This window comes from Alosa pseudoharengus, unplaced genomic scaffold (assembly GCF_046254945.1).
Source record: "Alosa pseudoharengus isolate Yale_2024_CS ecotype anadromous, Long Island Sound unplaced genomic scaffold, YU_APseudo_1.1 YU_APseudo_1.1_scf_3, whole genome shotgun sequence".
Taxonomy (NCBI): Eukaryota; Metazoa; Chordata; class Actinopteri; order Clupeiformes; family Clupeidae; genus Alosa; species Alosa pseudoharengus.
The window spans coordinates 33,623,373-33,642,952 of record NW_027468718.1 but is presented as its reverse complement, the minus strand read 5'-3'; the positions used below and the strand labels follow the sequence as shown (position 1 = coordinate 33,642,952).

At 41.3% G+C, this 19,580-nt stretch overlaps 2 protein-coding genes across 2 annotated transcripts in view; one reads left to right on the top strand and one right to left on the bottom strand.

Moving 5' to 3' along the window:
* Positions 1 to 622: 622 nt before the first annotated feature.
* Positions 623 to 19,580, bottom strand: part of LOC143099926 (E3 ubiquitin-protein ligase TRIM35-like) — a 491,084-nt gene continuing 472,126 nt past the window's right edge. Inside the window, exons 2-6 of the mRNA XM_076262836.1 lie at positions 3,995 to 4,090; positions 3,157 to 3,387; positions 2,341 to 2,363; positions 1,641 to 1,759; positions 623 to 1,161 (exon numbers count right to left, since the gene is read on the bottom strand). Of these exons, the coding sequence (XP_076118951.1) occupies positions 623 to 1,161; positions 1,641 to 1,759; positions 2,341 to 2,363; positions 3,157 to 3,387; positions 3,995 to 4,090 (1,008 nt within the window). The remainder of the gene's footprint in view (positions 1,162 to 1,640; positions 1,760 to 2,340; positions 2,364 to 3,156; positions 3,388 to 3,994; positions 4,091 to 19,580) is intronic.
* Positions 9,290 to 19,580, top strand: part of LOC143100672 (uncharacterized) — a 33,858-nt gene continuing 23,567 nt past the window's right edge. The window contains exons 1-8 of the mRNA XM_076264068.1: positions 9,290 to 9,423; positions 10,478 to 10,692; positions 11,111 to 11,248; positions 11,671 to 11,748; positions 12,508 to 12,578; positions 13,018 to 13,183; positions 13,396 to 13,502; positions 16,416 to 16,688. Of these exons, the coding sequence (XP_076120183.1) occupies positions 10,552 to 10,692; positions 11,111 to 11,248; positions 11,671 to 11,748; positions 12,508 to 12,578; positions 13,018 to 13,183; positions 13,396 to 13,502; positions 16,416 to 16,688 (974 nt within the window). The 5' untranslated portion in view covers positions 9,290 to 9,423; positions 10,478 to 10,551. The remainder of the gene's footprint in view (positions 9,424 to 10,477; positions 10,693 to 11,110; positions 11,249 to 11,670; positions 11,749 to 12,507; positions 12,579 to 13,017; positions 13,184 to 13,395; positions 13,503 to 16,415; positions 16,689 to 19,580) is intronic.

The following is a 19,580-nucleotide window of genomic DNA, read 5'->3' as shown; positions in this document are numbered from 1 at the left end:
GATTAAATTAAGCTGATACAGGCTAGTAAGATATATTAGTTTATTACCCACAAAGCATAACAGTGTACATTAAAATAAACAAATGTGATTTTCTGTTGTTGTGTGATATTATTAACTGCTGTAGGCGCCATAATGTGCATGTGCATGAGTGAAATCAACCTAAGCACTTGTTAGCCTATAAGCATTTGTTAGCAAAGCCTATATACAGTATATACTACCGCAACAACTTGCTGCGTCAACCTCAAAATGTATTATTTGTTATTATTATTTTCTTCTATATTATTGTGTGATATATAACCAGTATATGTCCTTGTTTAGCCATTATCAGGTGATGTGTGTGAGAGCGTGAACATACAGTAGGCCTACTGCTCATATATCCCAAACGCTCATCAATTCTGGCCTTAAAGGAGTAGTATGCAAATTTTTCACATCTCTGTTTTTAAAGATGGCCCGAGATTGTAGCACTGTAGCTGCCTTGTAGCTGTTTGCTCTAGCTGTTAGCTGCAGCAACTCGAACTAGGTAGCCAATGTCGTCGTCCCCCCACCCCCACCCGACAGTACTTGGTGACCTCGAGAAACAGAGATCTATGTGAAAAATTACCAGAATTCTCCTTTAACTTTTTTAACCTTTGAGCTTCTCTACCGTTGCTGATGCCTTCATTGATAAGATCCTCAGTTGAGGTACTGTGGCAAAGTATGGAAACACTCTCTCAGTGAAAGTGTGTTTGAAAGTGTGTAGGTGTGCATTATTATCAGGGTCAGAGAATGACAGCTCTCCTCTGTCCCAGTCCAGCTGCACTCTGATCCTCTGGAGTTTCAGCTTCACTGTGAGGAGAGTGTAGGGCTGTGGTGGAGCACATGCTATGCATCTAACATCTGTGTACTTAACATACCACAGTCTGCTTTGAGAGTAATGCTCTCCCTTCCTCTGACCATACTCTGCCATCACACCCAGGACCCAGTCTTCATTGTCCCCGACCTCCACATCCCAGCAGTGAGTCCCTGAGTTAAAGCCCTCAGAGCCCAGGACACTGGTATACTTCTCAAATCTCTCGGGGTTATCAGGAAGCGGCTGTCTCTCATCAACACACCTCACACCGGTCAGATCCTCAGAGAGGAAGAGGTGTGGGTGTGCAGTGTTGGGATCCAGAGTCACAGGAGCTGCAGAGAGAAAGAACACACACATGATAGATCGGAAGCCTGGACAGTGGATACAGTGGCGTTAGCAGGTTTTTATTATGGGGAGGTTACGACCTCTGACCCCTCCTATATTTTACAGCTATGAGAGATCTTAAAGGACTGTCACTATATTTTACAGCTATGAGAGATCTTAAAGGACTGTCACCACCCTAACCACAATTTTTACAGCTATGAGAGATCTTAAAGGACTGTCACCACCCTAACCACAATCTTTTTAAACATCTGCCCTCTGGAAAGCGCCTCCAGTCCCTCAAAGAGCCAGAGGTGGAAAGAAGCTGAAAGAAGGCCATGAATGCATAACTGTCCCAGCAAAAAAGTGCACCACGCAATTAAAGCATTTATTTATTTTTATTCCCCCCCTCCACCTTTTTGTTTCTGTGCAAATATGAGAGTGAGTGTGTGTGCAGATACAGTATGTGTGCACACTAGACTGTACTCACTATATTGAATAATTTTCTGCATCTTCTCCCAGACTCTGAACTTCAGGTTGCCCAGGTGCTTTGCCACATTGATCAGAGCTCCTGAAACCCTCTCTGGATCCTGCAGTGTGCACTGGGCTCTGGAATAACATTCAGAAGTCAGTGCTGCTGTTAGCCTAGGAATCTAGACGCACCCTAGCGGCGGCAAATTAATTTGCTCAGCCTGTACGACTAGTATCGAACCATAGGAATTTCTATTGGCTTAACACCGTGGATGTTCTCCAATCACAGCGCTCTATTTCGTTAGAGTCTTAAGGCGGGCTTAACAGGATAACGACATCCTGCGACGGTGAACAACAAGGAAGGTGGCTATGGCGAACGAAGATCGGTTGTTTGAATCGGCGTTGGCGTCAACTTTGGAGGAGCTGGACTTGTGCTTTTCTTTGAAAGTAGAGCAACACAATGCACTTAAGTCATTCCTTTCGAAGAAGGATGTATTTGCCGTTTTGCTGACCGGATACGGATATGGTCGTAGCGCTGGCCTATTGCATGCCTAGGCAGTTTGAAAGACAATTCTCTGCCCGCCCCTTGGATTAAGCAGGTGAATGATTCGATTCCAGACTATACATTTCAATGATATAGGATGGCCCGCCAGGCTATGCTGCTGTGGGTTTGGGTTCAGAACCACAGAGAAGAGAGAGACAGGAGGCAGATCACTCACCTTTCCACTGTGCTCTTATAACTCTGTGAAAATAACAAATGAGGGGATACACGTTATCGTTTAAACATTGTTGTTATATAGTTATATCCATTCTGTAAATCATGATTTATGCAGATATGTCTGTGTTCCTTCATTTTTCTTATAACATCTGATCTTCCTCATAATACAATGATACATAATACATAATACAATGTATTATTTGCTTACTGACTGAACATTTCACACACACACACAAACACACAAAACCAATATTCATAGAACACAAAGTGAACACTAAAACATTTTTAGGAAGTTACATCACTTCCTCTAATGACTGGCTTCTTTGTGCATAACGCTGTTGACATTTGTACTCCTTGTTCGGACATGCAGTCTCTGCTCAGTTACCTTAACTTGCTGTCCATCTCTGTGCACTCTAGGCTGACAGTTTGGAGATAATGTGAGGAGCAGGGCAACACAGATAAGGGATGGATACTTCCAGAAGCTGATATTTTACCATGTTATTTGATAGCAATTAGAAGTATTATTTATTATTGTGCTGGATACTTCCAGAAGCTGATATGTTACCATGTTATTTGATAGCAATTAGAAGTATTATTTATTATTGTGCTGGATACTTCCAGAAGCTGATATGTTACCATGTTATTTGATAGCAATTAGAAGTATTATTTATTTTTGTGCTGTCGATTATAGCTGATTCTATGACGATTAATAAAGAATGACTTGGTATAAGCAGGTCAGAAAAATATAACAGAAATTGTATCAATAAGAAAGCTATCAGAGTTTAAAATCTAACACGTCATTATGAACAGTTCCTACCTGCAGGAATGTGATGTCATCAGCTCCCATCTCCTTTTCTAATGCTCTGATTGAGTCTGAAAGAGATGAGATCTTTTTTCTCATCTTCCCAATTTTCTCCTTCATCTTCAGACTCTTCTGCTCCTCTTCCTCCCTCAGTGCAAATATCCTGGCTGCCTCTTCCATTCGCAGGAACCGATGAAGCCTCTCAAACTCCTCCTTGATCTGCTTCTCTGTGTTTTGTGCCTGAGTCTAGATAAAAGCAATTTAAGTTTATTCATTAAGCAGATGTTTTTATCAAACACAATTTACAAGTAGCCTAATAAAACAGAATTCAATCCAACCAGAAACGTAGGCCATAAAGATTATATTAATTTCATACATATGCACACATTCATTCTGTACACTACATATATATTTCTTTGTAGATTTATTTTTGTTAGCACATTAAGAAGTTCTTCACAGTACAGATTTCTTCACAGATACAGTACAACCATTTCTTTTACAACACATCAAATCTACAGTATAAATTAAAATGCTTTTTATACATTTAGTTTTTTTATATAGCACATTTGGCAAAATAGCATGCTATAAAAGCTGCTTTCAATGGTTTCCAGTCTGGAATCATAAACTATATTGTTGTTACTTGTGGGTATCTTAATCTGTTCATCACATTATCACACACCATCAACCTAACTTCCAATAGATGATAAAAAATACTTCTTACATACAAAGACATTCCTGAATGAGCACCAAAAAGTGTTTAACATGATTCTGAGAAGTCAGATAGACATGAAGAAGACATCTGATTTGACAACTGCAACATTAAGTGGTATGTGACATGTTGAACTAATCTCACCTTGATATGTTTCGCTGTTTGATCATAAGCAACTTTAGCCTCCTCAAACATCTTCAGTTTCTCCTGTAAGGGCTGCAGTTTGACCTTGAGCTCCTCCTGGGAACAGTGAAAAAGATGTCAACATTCCTTTATCCCTGATTCATTGAATATTGATCTTCTCAATCAATCAGGTAGTAGCTTTTCTAAATCCCTAAATCCCCATGACCATTCGGGATAAGTGCTCACCTTATGGTCACGTGCTGTTTCGTCCATTGGGCGTATGTTGTGGCCTATGTGTTTTATGGAGTCTCTGCACACATAACAAACAGGCTGTTTATCCTCCAGACAGAAGAGCTTGAGTTCCACACTGTGCAGACTGCAGAGCACCTCGGGTCCGACTGAAGCCGTGTCGCTGTCCTGTAGGAAGGGATCACACAGGTTACTCAATGACATCTTAGGGTGAATGTCTCTTGAGTGCTCTGCTAAGTTGATTTTGTTAGACTTGCTGTCTGTCTCGGAACACTCAAGGCTGACAGTTGGGGAAATATGTGAGGAGTATGGCAACATAGATAAGGGATGGATACTTCTGAGAAGTGGACTTGTTACCATGTTATTTGGTAGAAATATTATGCAGAGTGGTTTGTCTCTTTTTTTTCTGTTTTTTCCCCACACATTTTTTTGTCCATGATCAGGCCACCGTGCACATGATACTTGGTATGCTTAGTCCTTCGTGAAAGATAAGGAAGACATTTTGTGAAATTTCGCCCACAGGGATTGCTGCAATGGACACATTGTGGGCAGCCGTGACCTACTGGTTAGCGCTTCGGACTTGTAACCGGAGGGTTGCCGGTTCGAACCCCGACCAGTAGGAACGGCTGAAGTGCCCTTGAGCAAGGCACCTAACTCCTCACTGCTCCCCGAGCGCCGCTGTTGTAGCAGGCAGCTCACTGCGCCGGGATTAGTGTGTGCTTCACCTCACTGTGTGCTGAGTGTGTTTCACTAATTCACGGATTGGGATAAATGCAGATCACTACGCAGTCTGGCAGCCTGATAACAATAAAGTAAACACAACTAGACTCATATTCTTCTTGATTAATACAAACTGTGTGATTGACTGCACTGCATTTGACAATATTGTCTTGCCAATAGAAATATGTCTTAGGACACCCTCTGTCTACATGTCTCTCTGTATGCCAGCCCTGGTTTAGACAGCAGCCTAACATTTATACCTACAGGACTACTGTTGGACTACTTTCTGCACCTTCACCATGACACTCACTCTCTTGAGCACCTTACCATGCACACAAAACTACAGGCCAGTCCCGGCCCTGTCACTGCAAGTGTCTTATGCTTGATCACCCTCAAGCACACTGTGGATTTTTTTATTTAATTTATATAGTATATTATTTAGTATTTATTAGTTTTGTTATTTTTCTTATCTTCTACTGTCTCATGTTGCGCATGTTGTGTGTGATGTCTGTATGCTACTGAGACCTTTGAATTTCCCCTTGAGGATCAATAAAGTATCTATCTATCTATCCTATCTATCTATCTATCTATCTATCTATCTATCTATCTATCTATCTACACATACACACATATACACATACATACACACACACTTACTTACTTACTTTCTTTCTTTCTTTCTTTCTTTCTTTCTTTTATCCAGAACGACTTACATGTCAAATATATTACAAGGACCATTCTCCCCAGAGCAACTCGGGGTTAAGTGCCTTGCTCAAGGGGCACAATGATGGAAGCCTGGAATTGAACTCACAACTTTTCTGGCTACTGCTAGCTCCTTAAAACCACCATGCTACCTTTACATTACATTTGGCTTATGCATTTTTAGCCAAAGCGACTAACAACATGGTAAACAGTTTAAGTTTTAAAGCAATTCTCAACAATTTTAGGACAATTAAAAAAAAACAGTAGAGTACAGTAAGAATAAGTGCATCAGTGAGTGCTGTTTTTAACAGTTACGTATCAGTTCAAGACGGCTAGTGAGTGCTAGGATCAGCAAGACTTGTTGTAAGTGGTGCTATGAGAGGAGATGTTCTCTAAAGAGCTGGGTCTTCAGGAGTTTTTTGAAAATGGAGAGGGATGTCCCTGCCCTTGTAGGAGCTGGCAGTGTGTTCCACCAACGAGGAACAACAGATGAGAAAAGTTTGGATTGGCCTGAGTGTACCTCTGTCCCATGGTGAAGAAAGAAATATCATCTTGGGACAGGACACCCTCTGTCTCCATGTCTCTCCATATGCCAGCCCTTCAGACAATACCAGCTCTAACTGGGCCACTGTAGGGCAATTCCACAGAAAATTGACTTTGGAATTTGTCAGGGACAGATTACAGTTTTTCTCAGTCGCTTTGGTGCTTTTTTCAGATCAGAATGAAAATTCTCATAACTATTAGTTCAACCTCCACAACATTTAGTCATTTTTGCACATCATAGTAGCAATTTCTCCTTCCTTTGAACAAATTGCAAATGCTTTTTGACATGTATCAGTTGCTTTCATACAATTCTCTGCTGTTTTTTAACATTATCATTTGCTTATGTCATGTCAGTCAAAATGAACTATGGATACTGAATAGTCGTTCCCATTTGACTATCTTGTTCATAAATGATGGTGTCAAGACTTCTCATTTTGATGACACTGACAGTTTCATTGACATGAATACGTGCTTTTGAGGAATGGACTATCCATTTTGAGCAAGTGACGTGCTTTTGCAGGTCATCCACTAGGTTTTGCAGTTTGCACTAATTGTTTTGAGAAATGCACTAACTGCTGTGCAAATGTTAATAGTGATGTGAGAATAGCACCAAAGCGACTGAGAAAAACTGTATAACTCAGGCCCACACAGAAATGAATTCCAGCAGCTGTTTTTATTATTAGGCTGTTATCTCCCTTTGCTGGCCAAACAGTCTACAGCTAAATTTTTCACGGACCGGACAACAGTTGTCATATTTCTGACGGACCGGTAGCAGGGACGTTGATAGTATTTTGTGAGAGGTGGTGCTGATCATATTACGGGGGGTTCGGGGGTGTCTCCACCGGGAAAAATTCGAAATTCTGGCTGTTAAATATACCCTTTTAAATACAAACTTTAACAGAGCAAGCAGGGCCCGTTTTCTGTCTGACTCAGGTGACGTGAACATGGCTACCTGCATGATAAGGTTTTCACTTCACTGCTGCTTGACACTACCTTGCATGGAAACATATTTCACGTTAACAGTGGAGATGTTAGCAAAACTATAGCGTTTGGTAAATGGAGATGCAGATCATCTCCCTAATTAATTTCTTTGCGCAACAGCCCACATTATGCGCTCACTCCAGCGAGACGAGTGAAATAAGTGTAGGCCTATCTGTCATCGGCATCGCCATAGGCTATTTGCTACGATATAAGCTACTGTTAGGCCTACAACAAGTCGCGATTTATTAGGCTATCCAATCGCTATGCTGTTTTCATGAACATTGCCGGAATCCACTTCATTTACCTACCCCCACGAGTGGATCAGTTTCACTTTCGCAAACACGCATATACATTGAATGAGCACTCATAGCCTACCACTTCCACCTAATGTTATGCCTCTTATTTTATGAATTAAGAAGTATTTATTGATCAGGAAAACATTTAGTTTATTTTTCTTTCGGTCCGCGGTTCCATAACACCATTCAGTTGTGCCGCAAATTAATTATTATTAGACAGAAGCACCGGGCATAATCTAGCCTAAATTCATGGCAATTTTTTTTTTTAAATCCGAGGGCCCCCATTGGCTAAGGGCCCCTGTGCACGTGCACACTTGGCACAAGCCATGATCCGTCCCTGGCATTTGATGTGAATGATAACATTCATTTTTTGTGCATTTTTTCTCATTTACATTCTTCAGCCAAAAATAGCAAATGCTCAAATTTCATGTAATCATTCACACCATACCATCACATTTTATTGGCGTTATGGATGTTACAAAACATGTAATTTTCCATGGAATGACAGCTCTCCTCTGTCCCAGTCCAGTTGCAATCTGATCCTCTTGGGTTTCTCCACTGCGAGGACAGTGGAGATGGTTGAGCACGTGTTCTATATTCATCATCTTTACACCGTGACCGCACATATGCACCGTCCACTCATAGAGGTGTAGTCCCCCTTCCTCTGAAAAGACTCTGATATCACACCCACTTGCCACCATCCTGCAGTGTGCACTGGGCTCTGGGATAACATTCAGGAAACAGTACTGTAACAGTACTGTTTTCAAAACAGTAACAGAGACGTACACCAGATCACAGCCGCTCCCGACACAGACTCTCTCTCACAGACTTTTATCCTCCACTGGAGTTCAGTTCAAAGTCCCAGTTGTGGGTGTGAAGTAGGCTACCTGCCAGAGACACAGAGAATGACCTCAGATCAGTGGATTAGCCTACACAAAGATGCTGCACCCCAGCAGTCTTTGATTCTGACCTACGGGTTAAAAGTAGGATTGATATTGGGAAGACTTTTGGGATATTGGGAAGTAGGATGATCTGAGCATGTTCTTGAGGTGAAGTCCGTAGAGCCCAGAAGCTATACAGTGGCTTTGATTTCCAACACATCTGTCCTGAGGTGAAGTCCGTAGAACCCAGAAGGCCTACAGTGGCATTGATTTCCAACACATCTGTCCTGAGGTGAAGTCCGTAGAACCCAGAAGGCCTACAGTGGCTTTGATTTCCAACACATCTGTTCCTGAGGTGAAGTCCGTATAGAACCCAGAAAGCCTACAGTGGCTTTCATTTCCAACACATCTGTTCCTGAGAAAGCCTACAGTGGCTTTGATTTCCAACACATCTGTTCCTGAGGTGAAGTCCGTAGAACCCAGAAAGCCTACAGTGGCACTTACTCTGTTGGAATCCAGTGTCCACTGTTGAGAGAAAGACCACACACACACACACACACACACACACACAGAAACACACATATACACACATATACACAAGTTAAACATTAGTTAAATTAGTCATGCAAAAGTTGAAAAAAAAAAGTTTTTTGCAATAAACATGTGTGGTCAATTGTTTAGAACAAAGTTGTTTCTCTATCTTCTGTGCTAAAACAAGTCTGGCTTTGCTGATCAGGCATATTCTCAGTCCATTTAGTTCTACTGGTCAACTGGCTAAATTCAGAACGACTCCAAGCCATATGTTGGCGCTATAATAAAGTGCCTCCAGAATTTCTACTTTTACGCGAGTGGGGACGTGAAAGGGGAAGTTTACATTTTCAAATCCAGAAGGAATCGAATGAGCTGGAGAGTGTGAGGTTCAGATTTGGTGAGACGCACAAACTTTCCCCATTTAGCTAATACATTCTACCACGTCTTAGTTGGTTAAGCTCCAGAGTTTTACCAGCCGAAACAGTCGCAGGGGATGCAGTAGGCCAACGTTACCAGCTCATATTCACAAACAGGCAACTTGGAAGAGGTAAAGTTAGAAAGCTACCTGGCTATCTGTTAGCGAGTTTTCTAGAGAGAAAACAACAGTAACGTTAGTTAACGTTATTACGCTGGAAAACTAGGCAGATGAGCAACAGGTGTCCATTTCTGAAGGTTTGCAACTGCTGCAACTCACACTGTAAATGTTGATGTATGAGCTTTGTTGCTATCCGGCTACCTTAGCTGACGAACTATCGTTGCCATGCAGCTGGTCAGGAACAGGAATCATATTGGTATAACTTAAGTAGAAGCTCATTTGAATTTAGCTAATTTAACTATGCAGTTACATTTCCAGCCGACGTCCGATTGTTACTAAACTTGGGAACTAGTTCATACTGTTAACTTTAGCAACATCGATAAGCAATGAACAACGATGAACATGAAAACAGTTTGTCAGGATGATACCAAACATGCATTGGCCAGGATCCATCCTCATAGAGCAAAACACATCATTAGTAATTCCTGGTCGATTTACATATTCATTCACTAAAATTGTGTGTGTGTTTTTAATCTAACTGACATGCAGTATTCACAATGTTTTGGTCTGTTTTAATTATAAACACTACTGACGTATGGGTTCAGAGTTTGTGAATCTGGGAGGATTTCCCCACACATAAAAATCAAGGGGAAAAATATATTCATGCAGCTGCATCCAGCTTATATTTGAATAGATGGCTACAATATGTGTAATATATAGTACAAGAATGTATATGTATAAGTATATGTGGAACCCAAAATGCATATCTTGCATGAAAGTCCATGCTGAATATATTTAATTATATGCAGAAAATATAAGAATATGACACAATGTGTTATTGAATATTTACTCATATTTTGAAATATATTGATAAATACATGGAAATGTTTATTTAACATAGTATATTTATTTAACATATGTATACTGGAATATGTTCATGCTGCATATATGTGGACATGTTATTTTTCTGTATGGGTCAGCAGGAGATATTGCTAAACATGAACTGTGCAGTATGGCCTTTGCAAGTGGCAAGCAGAATAACTCACTCCATATTATTATGAAACAGAAACATCACAGCGCCCTGATGGCATGGTAGCCTACCACTTCCTGTTTGGTCAATGATGCTCTGAAACAGGCAGCATGGACACAAGCCTGTTGATTGGCTGGCAGGATGAGCGGGCGGAGTTAAGGTCTGAGCTCTCTCGGCTGGAGGAGGAGCTTGCAGAAAGCCGTGCTGATAGGTTGGAGCTGGAGTCACGTGCCCAGGCCCTTACGGAGCGGGTGAGTGTTTGTGTGTTTACGGTTTCAATTAGGACTGCACAATTATTGCAATTGCAATATGAGCCACTGCAATTGCCACTGCAATTACGGCTCCCAAGAGCATCCCGTCCACTTTACATGGGCTTACGTCATTTGTTGCCGAACTGAATTGTGGGTCCGTTGCGTCACGTTGCTCCCGTCACTCGCGTCGAATAGTTCAACTTTTGCTGCACAGACGGACGGACAACAGAAGGTGCGTGCGTGTGTGCGTGCGGGGATTCAATTGTGTGTGTGCGTGTGTGTTTGGGGATTCAATTGTGTGTGTGTGTGTGTGTGTGTGTGTTTGGGGATTCAATTGTGTGTGTGCGTGTGTGTTTGGGGATTCAATTGTGTGTGTGTGTGTGTGTGTGTGTGTGTGTGTGTGTGTGTGTGTGTGTAGCTGGCCCAGTCTCTGGACCCGCCCCTCTCCTCGTCTCTGCATGGGGACTCTGAGCATCGGGAGTGGAGGAGGAAGCTGAGGGAAGGCAAAGAGAGAGAGACCCGACAGGCCCTGCTCATCCACAAACTCCAGAACAAGGTACCGTACGATCACCCTCAAACAGTCACACACACACACTCGCAGAACCTCACAGCCTACAGAACAAGGTACCACGCGATCACCCTCAAACAGTCACACACACTCTCCCAGAACCTCACAGCCTACAGAACAAGGTACCGTACGATCACCCTCAAACAGTCACACACTCTCCCAGAACCTCACAGCCTACAGAACAAGGTACCACGCGATCACCCTCAAACAGTCAGTTAGAAACACTGTTCTTTGGATCATAAAGCATGGTTTGGTAGGATCACTTTTATAAATGTTATTTATAACATTATATAACATTATTTATAACAAGATGAATTAGCATATTCAGCACTAAGTGTGTGTGTGTGTGTGTGTGTGTGTGTGTGTGTGTGTGTGTGTGTGTGTGTGTGTGTGTGTGTGTGTGTTTGCAGGTGCTGGAGTATCGCTCACGCTGCCAACGCTTGGAACAGCAAGTAGACGATGAGGGGAAGGAGATGAAGCTAAGAGAGGTAACGCATACACACACACACAGATATACTTACTCTCTATCTCTCTCTCTCTCACACACACGCACATTCAGATAGATAAACTCACACACACAGTCTCATAATACAAATACACAAACACACACACACTCACAAGCCCTTGCTGACAAGCACAGAGTCACCTTAAAGAAGCCCTATGCAGGTCTGGTTATTCCTTCGCTGTTTCTGGGTTTTCGCCGGATTTGGGCTCGCATTTTTCACTACACAGCTCCCCCTGCAGCTTCGGTAGCAAGTGACTGCTAAGCTAAACCCCCACTAGCTAGCGAGCTAGCCATCAAGAAACCAATCTAAACACATACAAGGCTCACAATAAAACGGTCGAGCAAACACATTGTTCAAGAGACTATCAAACCACATTACAAAGACGAAGTTCACCCAAGGGTAGCCTACTTACAATTTCAACAGCAACAAAGCCAAGTTGGCGTCTGTTTTGCAGTCTTCTTCAAAACTACAATCTGACTAAATTTTCGAGGCGCGATTGGATACTTCTGCTGAGTCACATCTGGATTTACTCGGATTGGGTTCAGAAAGTTGCATATTCGTTTTTTTCCGCTGAGAAGCGATAGGGGGAGACGAAGCACCTACCAAACGACCCAGAAAGTGTTGTAAGACCATCAGAACGACTCTCAACCTGCATAATTAAGGTCATTTTTGCTAAAATTGTTGCATAGTGCTTCTTTAAGACACCACTACTGGCTGAAGTCATGTGTTTGTTTATGGCAGAAGAGGATCCGTGATGAGCACAGCGACTCCCTGGAGAGTGCCCTCATCAGGCTGGAGGAGGAACAGCAGAGGTAAGCAGCAACCACAGGGTTGGGGCGTGGGATGGGGTCAAAGGTCATTTGACTCACTAACCTTCTTGTCACCTTTCTTGAACATGCTTGGGGCTTGGGAACAGGCATGGGTGGCCAGTTGCTGGTTTACTGTGATTGTAACCCATCTGTAAGACTTAATGACACACCGTGTAAATAATTGTATGGATATTATACAGTAAGCGTTATGATTATAATTAACAAGGGGAGCTTCTGGTTTCTCCTGGCTCATTATTTATGAGAGATCCCTGTAACCAAATTGGTCTCTCTTCTCTCTGTTTAACCCCACCACACACACACACACACACACACACACACACACACACACACACACACACACACACACACACACACACACACACACACACACACACACACACACACACACACACACACACATACATACACGCACACACCTCAGGAGTGTGGGACTAGTAGAACTCAACGCCCTTCTCCGCAATGAGCTCAGCCAATCAGCAGAAGCCAATGAATCTCTCAGGGAGGACCTCCGCAAGCTGACAGGCGATTGGTCCAGGGCAGTGGAGGAGGCCAGACAGCGGGAGTCTGATTGGCTCCAAGAGAAAGAGGTAGAACTAATGGTGTCACCATGACAAACAGTCTGTAGACTCTTTAGATGACATCACTTCCTGATTGTCTGAGTACTCTGTGATGTATTCTGTATCATTGAAGTATCATTTAAGATTAATGTTTTAAATTAAGACTAGGTGTAGAATCTCAAGCCTGTGTGTGTGTGTGTGTGTGTGTGTGTGTGTGTGTGTGTGTGTGTGTTTGAGCACAGCTTCTAACAGGGCATATAAGTCATGAACACACTCGACTGATGACGCTGTGGGGACGAGTGGTGACCCTTAGACGGCAGTGCAACACCATTAAGACTGCTACTGACAAGTGAGGACACACACACACACACACACACTGTACCAGTGCAACACCATTAAGACTGCTACTGACAAGTGAGGACACACACACACACACACACACACACTGTACCAGTGCAACACCGTTAAGACTGCTACTGACAAGTGAGGACACACAAACACACACATACCAGTGCAACACCGTTAAGACAGTTACTGGACACACACACAAACACACACAAACACAATATACAGAAGACCACTATCACCATACAAAAAATACAGGGACATATATACTAGCTACATTGCACAAAAATGCTAACCCATACATATAAACATAACCACACATAAATGCTAACCCACACATGTAAACATAGCCACACTCAAATGCTAACCCAAACATACTCAAATGCTAACCCACAGATGTAAACATAGCCACCCACACATGTAAACATAGCCACACACAAATGCTAACCCACACATTTACTTATACATATACTCTTACAAGGTAGACATTTGTTTACCACTGCACCTTCAATTCGCCTTATTCAGGCGGTGGTCATTGTAAACCAAAATGAGGCTACAGGGTACACGAACCATAGGATCGTTGTGTTCTATGCATTCACCAGTAGGTGGCAAAAATGCATTAAGTTAATAAATGAATACCGTAAATCCTCAAATTGTGACCGGGTTCTTTTATTTACTTAGGCTGCGCAAAGCACAGGTCTTTATTTGGGGCAGGCTTGTATTCGAGGCAGGTCTTTATTTCTTATTAGGCCTCTGTTGTAGAATTTTGTTCTTAGAAATAAAATAGGCTTAAAGGCTACTCATAAAATAACAACTTGCCAGTCACACCTTCATTAACAATAACAAAATTAGCGTAGATAACAGCAAGTTAAGGATATATTTTTTCTGACATGTTTTATATATATATATATAGTATAAGTATATATTATACTTTTTTGATCCCGTGAGGGAAATTTGGTCTCTGCATTTAACCCAATCGGTGAATTAGTGAAACACAAACAGCACACAGTGAACACATAGTGAGGTGAAGCACACACTAATCCCGGTAGAGTTCTCAACGGGTCGGGTCGGCCCGACAAACCCGACGGGACCCGTAGGTTCAGGCCGGGTTCGGGTCGAAAATATAAGCAAATGACTCGGGTCGGGTCGGACCTCGGGCTTAATCTTTTCTGCTCAGTGAAAAAAAAAATATTTAGCCTATTAATCATCGCAGCTGTTCACCGTAAAGAAAGTCTGCTGCTGCGTGCAACGTGCATCATGGAGAGGGGCACGGGCAGACCTGCCGCTGCGTGCACGCCTTTAGCCTAGAGAAGAAGAGGGAGTTGTTGAAAAGTAGGCTAAACTTGCCGCAGGTGAATTCACCATCGCTACTACAGGAGTGGGAAAATCAGAGGTCTGGAAAGTGTTTGGAGTGGTGCTGGATTCTGATGGAAATTCTACAGGTTATGTGGAATGCTCAAAATGCAAGGTGCTGATGAAATATGTGACCCTGCAAGGCGAAACCAGTCGCTGTGGTAAAATTTACAAAATTAAGTTAGTGCGCTCATATGAACGGCCATAAACTAGGCTTTCCAACGATATGTATATCAAGGGTATTGCAAAAAGTATCGCTGAGATAACCGCATCCAAAGTTGGCATGGTTCTTCCGTCACGATATGCCAGAAGAGCAGAAAATCACCATTTTAAGTGATTCACGCTAATGTGTTGAATCTTCACCTAAATAAAGTCAGGGTTTAACAGTCTAAGCTTATGTTTTAAGTCGGGCCGGGTTCGGGCAGATAATTCATGTTGATGTGTCGGGTTACATCGGGTCCGGGCTTTAAAAGCCACGGGTCGGGTCGGGTTGTAATTTTCAGGCCCGTTGAGAACTCTAAATCCCGGCGCAGTGAGCTGCCTGCTACAACGGCGGCGCTCGGGGAGCAGTGAGGGGTTAGGTGCTTTGCTCAAGGGCACTTCAGCCGCGGCCCACTGGTCGGGGCTCGAACCGGCAACAAGTCCAGAGTGCTAACCAGTGGGCCACGGCTGCCCACCAATTTATTCCTGTACAATTTATCTCACCAATTTAACCAGTTATTGTGAGACATGCTTTTCGTTTGGAGCGGCTACAGGCTATCAAAAGCAGAAGATTTTCGTTTTGGTTTGGGATTTAATTTACTTTTGAACTCTTTGATATTGCTAAATGTTGTGACTGATAGACACTGAAATCTGGGGGGTATTTGATGGTTCACTATTAAGTTTCATGTACTGTAGTTAAAAGAGTGTCCACCCCCTTATTGCGAGACAAGGTAGCCGCTTTCATTTCATTGAATGTGCGCTGTGCTTTAATGGAAATCTTATTGCGTAGCCAAGTAGCCTAAATTGAGTTATTTTTTAATGATGTATGATTTAGGCTTAAATCTGTAGGCTGGAATGCCTCGCGGCAACAATTGTGTTTAAATGTAGTAGGCCTAGTAACTGCTTCAGCCTCTGGCAAGCTCAGAAGGGGGCGGCAAGCGACTGCAGCTTGAGAGCGACGTGTTAGGAGACTTTTCATTGGCAACAGTAGGCTTGCAACTTTGAGGCCGGCGGCCTATTAAACCAACCAACAATATAAAATATTAAGAAGAGCTATTTTCTTTCATTGAGTTAAATTGAAACAATGTCTTCTAATGCTCGTGGACTGATAGCCCTATTGGTAGGCAATTATTACCCTTGTACGGTAATAATTGTATTGTATTTGGGGGCCAGCCTTTATTTGTTCGAATTGACTATGACCCAGCTATTATCCGAGGCCCAACTATAAATAGAATCCCGGGCCATAATTTGAGGATTTACAGTAAAGACATTACACCCTGTAGCCTCGTTTTGGTTTACACAATTGCCACTGCCTGAATAAGTGTAGTCATGGAGCCAATTCTGATGACCTCATCTGCCGCAGGGACTTATGGGAGCTCAGGGCGGAGTTCTCGCGTCTCTCCTCCTCTCTGCTGATCTCCTGTGCCTCGGTTCGACCTCTGATGACCTCTTCCCTGACCCCTGACCTCCAGGCTCCCCGCTCCTCCTCCGCACCCCCCCTCTCCTCAGACGGCCCCCTTTCTCTAGGGGAACTGGGGATGGAGCAGATGGAGAGAGGGATGGAGAGAGTGAGGGAGAGAGAGATGGAGGAGATGAGAGAACAGCACGAGACGGAGAAGCACGAACTCAGGAACAGGTGAGTGCAAACAACACTGCTCTGATTTTATCACTGATCTCTGATTATTATCAGAGTGATGTTGACGTTGTTATTTATCAGAGTGATGTTGACGATGTTATTTATCACTGATCTCTGATTATTTTCAGAGTGATGTTGACGTTGTTATTTATCACTGATCTCTGATTATTTTCAGTGATGTTGATGTTGTTATTACAGTGCATGAAAATGTCCTGTACTGTTCTTCCTAGGCAACTTACTGTACTGTTCTTCCTAGGCAACTTCTTCTTATTATTATTCCGCTTACCACTTTTTCCGTACGCAATTTCTCTTGAACAGTTTAACTTAGAAACTTCATTCAAACTTTGTAACGTAGGTCTTCAAACAGATCGGGTTGGTATGATTTTTCAATTTTGAAACTTTTATACTTTTTAAACTATTAAAGAAAAACTTTTAAAAAATCCCCATAGACTTAACATTGCCGAATATTACATCATAATACGGCCATTAAGCAATTAGAATCCTATGGCAGGTGTTCAGGCCATCTGCAGCCTCAGGCTTTAAGCATACAATCTGGGTCAATTAAGACTACACATCCTATTCAACTGTTTCCTCTGCCCAAAACTGTTTCAAAATAAAATTCCTCACTACAATAATCCACTGTTAAACAATGTAACCCATTAAACTACTGAACTTTTTGCATTCAACTTTTAAACAGTCTACTTTTAAACTATCATTAAACTATCTATCTATTAAACTAGCTGTCTATCAACAACTTTTAAACTATCTACATTCAACTTTTAAACTTTTAAACGTTTAAACTATATAGATTCAACTTTTAAACAGTCTACTTTTAAACTATTATTAAACTATCTATTAAACTAGCTGTCTATCAACAACTTTTAACTTGTCATCAACTATGTCAACACTTGTCATCAACTATGACTCCTACCCACTGTAGCTAGTTAGCATGGTTAACATGTTAGCATCGCTAACATTGTTAACATTTTTAGCCAAAAAGTCACATGGTTAGCATAGTTAGCATGTTAGTTAACATAGTTAACATAACAACTAAAAATGATTAGCTAGGTTAGCTAAGTCACATGGTTAGCATAGTTAGTATGTTACCATTGTTAGCATGCTAGTTAGCATAGTTAGCATTACTACTAAAAATGATTAGCTAGGTTAGCTAACTCACATGGTTAGCATAGTTAGCATGTTAGCATGCTAGTTAACATAACTACTAACAATTATTAGCTAGGTTAGCTAAGTCACATGGTTAACATAGTTAGCATGTTAGCATGCTAGTTAGCATAGTTAGCATAACTACTAAAAATGATAAGCTCGGTTAGCTAAGTCATATGGTTAACATAGTTAGCATGTTAACATTGCTAACATAGTTAACATGTTTAGCAAAACTGATAGAAAACGTTAGTTAAGTTAGCTAAGTAGCATGGTTAACATAGTTAAGTTAGCATGTTTAGCAAAACTGCTAGAAAACGTTAGCTAAGTATTATGGTTAGCATGTTAGCATTGCTAGCACTGCTATAAAACATTAGCTAAGTAGCATTGTTAGCATAGTTAAAAATCTTAGCATAACTGCTAGCAAACATTAGAGCCATTCCAACTTTCAGTTATCGTCAAATATCTACCTATACACAGCCATTAAACTATTTGAATATCAACATTCATTAAACTGCTAGAAAACGTTAGCTAAGTTACATGGTTAGCATGTTAGCATTGCTAGCACTACTATATAACATTAGCTAAGTAACATGGTTAGCATAGTTAAAAATCTTAGCATAACTGCTAGCAAATATTAGAGCCATTCCAACTTTCAGTTATCGTCAAATATCTACCTATACACAGCCATTAAACTATTTGAATATCAACATTCATTAAACTTCCAGTCTGTCAACAACTTTTAAACTATTTACCTTCAACTTTTAAACGGTCTACTTTTAAACTATCATTAAACTATCTATTAAACTAGCTGTCTATCAACAATTTTTAAACTATCTACTGTCTATCAACAACGTTTAAACTATCTACATTCAGCTTTTAAACAGTCTACTTTTAAACTATCAACTTTTATTAAGTTATGTAACCACCATGTCTATCCTCACCGTAGTAACCATCTCTGTATTATCTGTTTTTACTATACATGATATTTTACATCACAACTTTAGCATTTTCATGCACTGGTAATTCCTTGGAATTGCATTTCTAGTTATTATTATTCTGCTTACCACTTTTTCCGTATGCAATTTCTCTTGAACAGTTTAACTTAGAAACTTCGTTCAAACTTTGTAACGTAGGTCTTCAAACGGACCAGGTTGCTATGTAGTTTCAACTTTGAAACTTTTATAGTTTTTAAACTATTAAAGAAAAACTTTTTAAAAATCCTCATAGACTTAACATTGCCGATTGTGACATCATAATACGGCCATTAAGCAATTAGAATCCTATGCCAGGTATTCAGGCCACCTGCAGCCTCAGGCTTTAAGCATACAATCTGGGTCAATTAAGACTACACATCCTATTCAACTGTTTCCTCTGCCCAAAACTGTTTCAAAATAAAAGTCCCCACTACAATAATTCACTGTTAAACAATTTAACCCTTTAAACTACTGAACTTTTTAACTGTTCAGCCATTGTTGACACGCTGTAGCTAGTTAGCATTGTTAACATTATTATCGTAGTTAGCATGTTAGCATAGTTATCATTTTTAGAAAACTACTAGAAAACATTAGCTAAGTAGCATGGTTAGCATAGTTAGTATTTTAGCATAGTTAGCATTTTTAACAAAACTGCTAGAAAACGGTAGCTACGTAGCATGGTTAACATAGGCATGTTATCATTGTTAACATAGTTAAATTTTTTAGCAAAACTGCTGGAAAACATTAGCTAAGT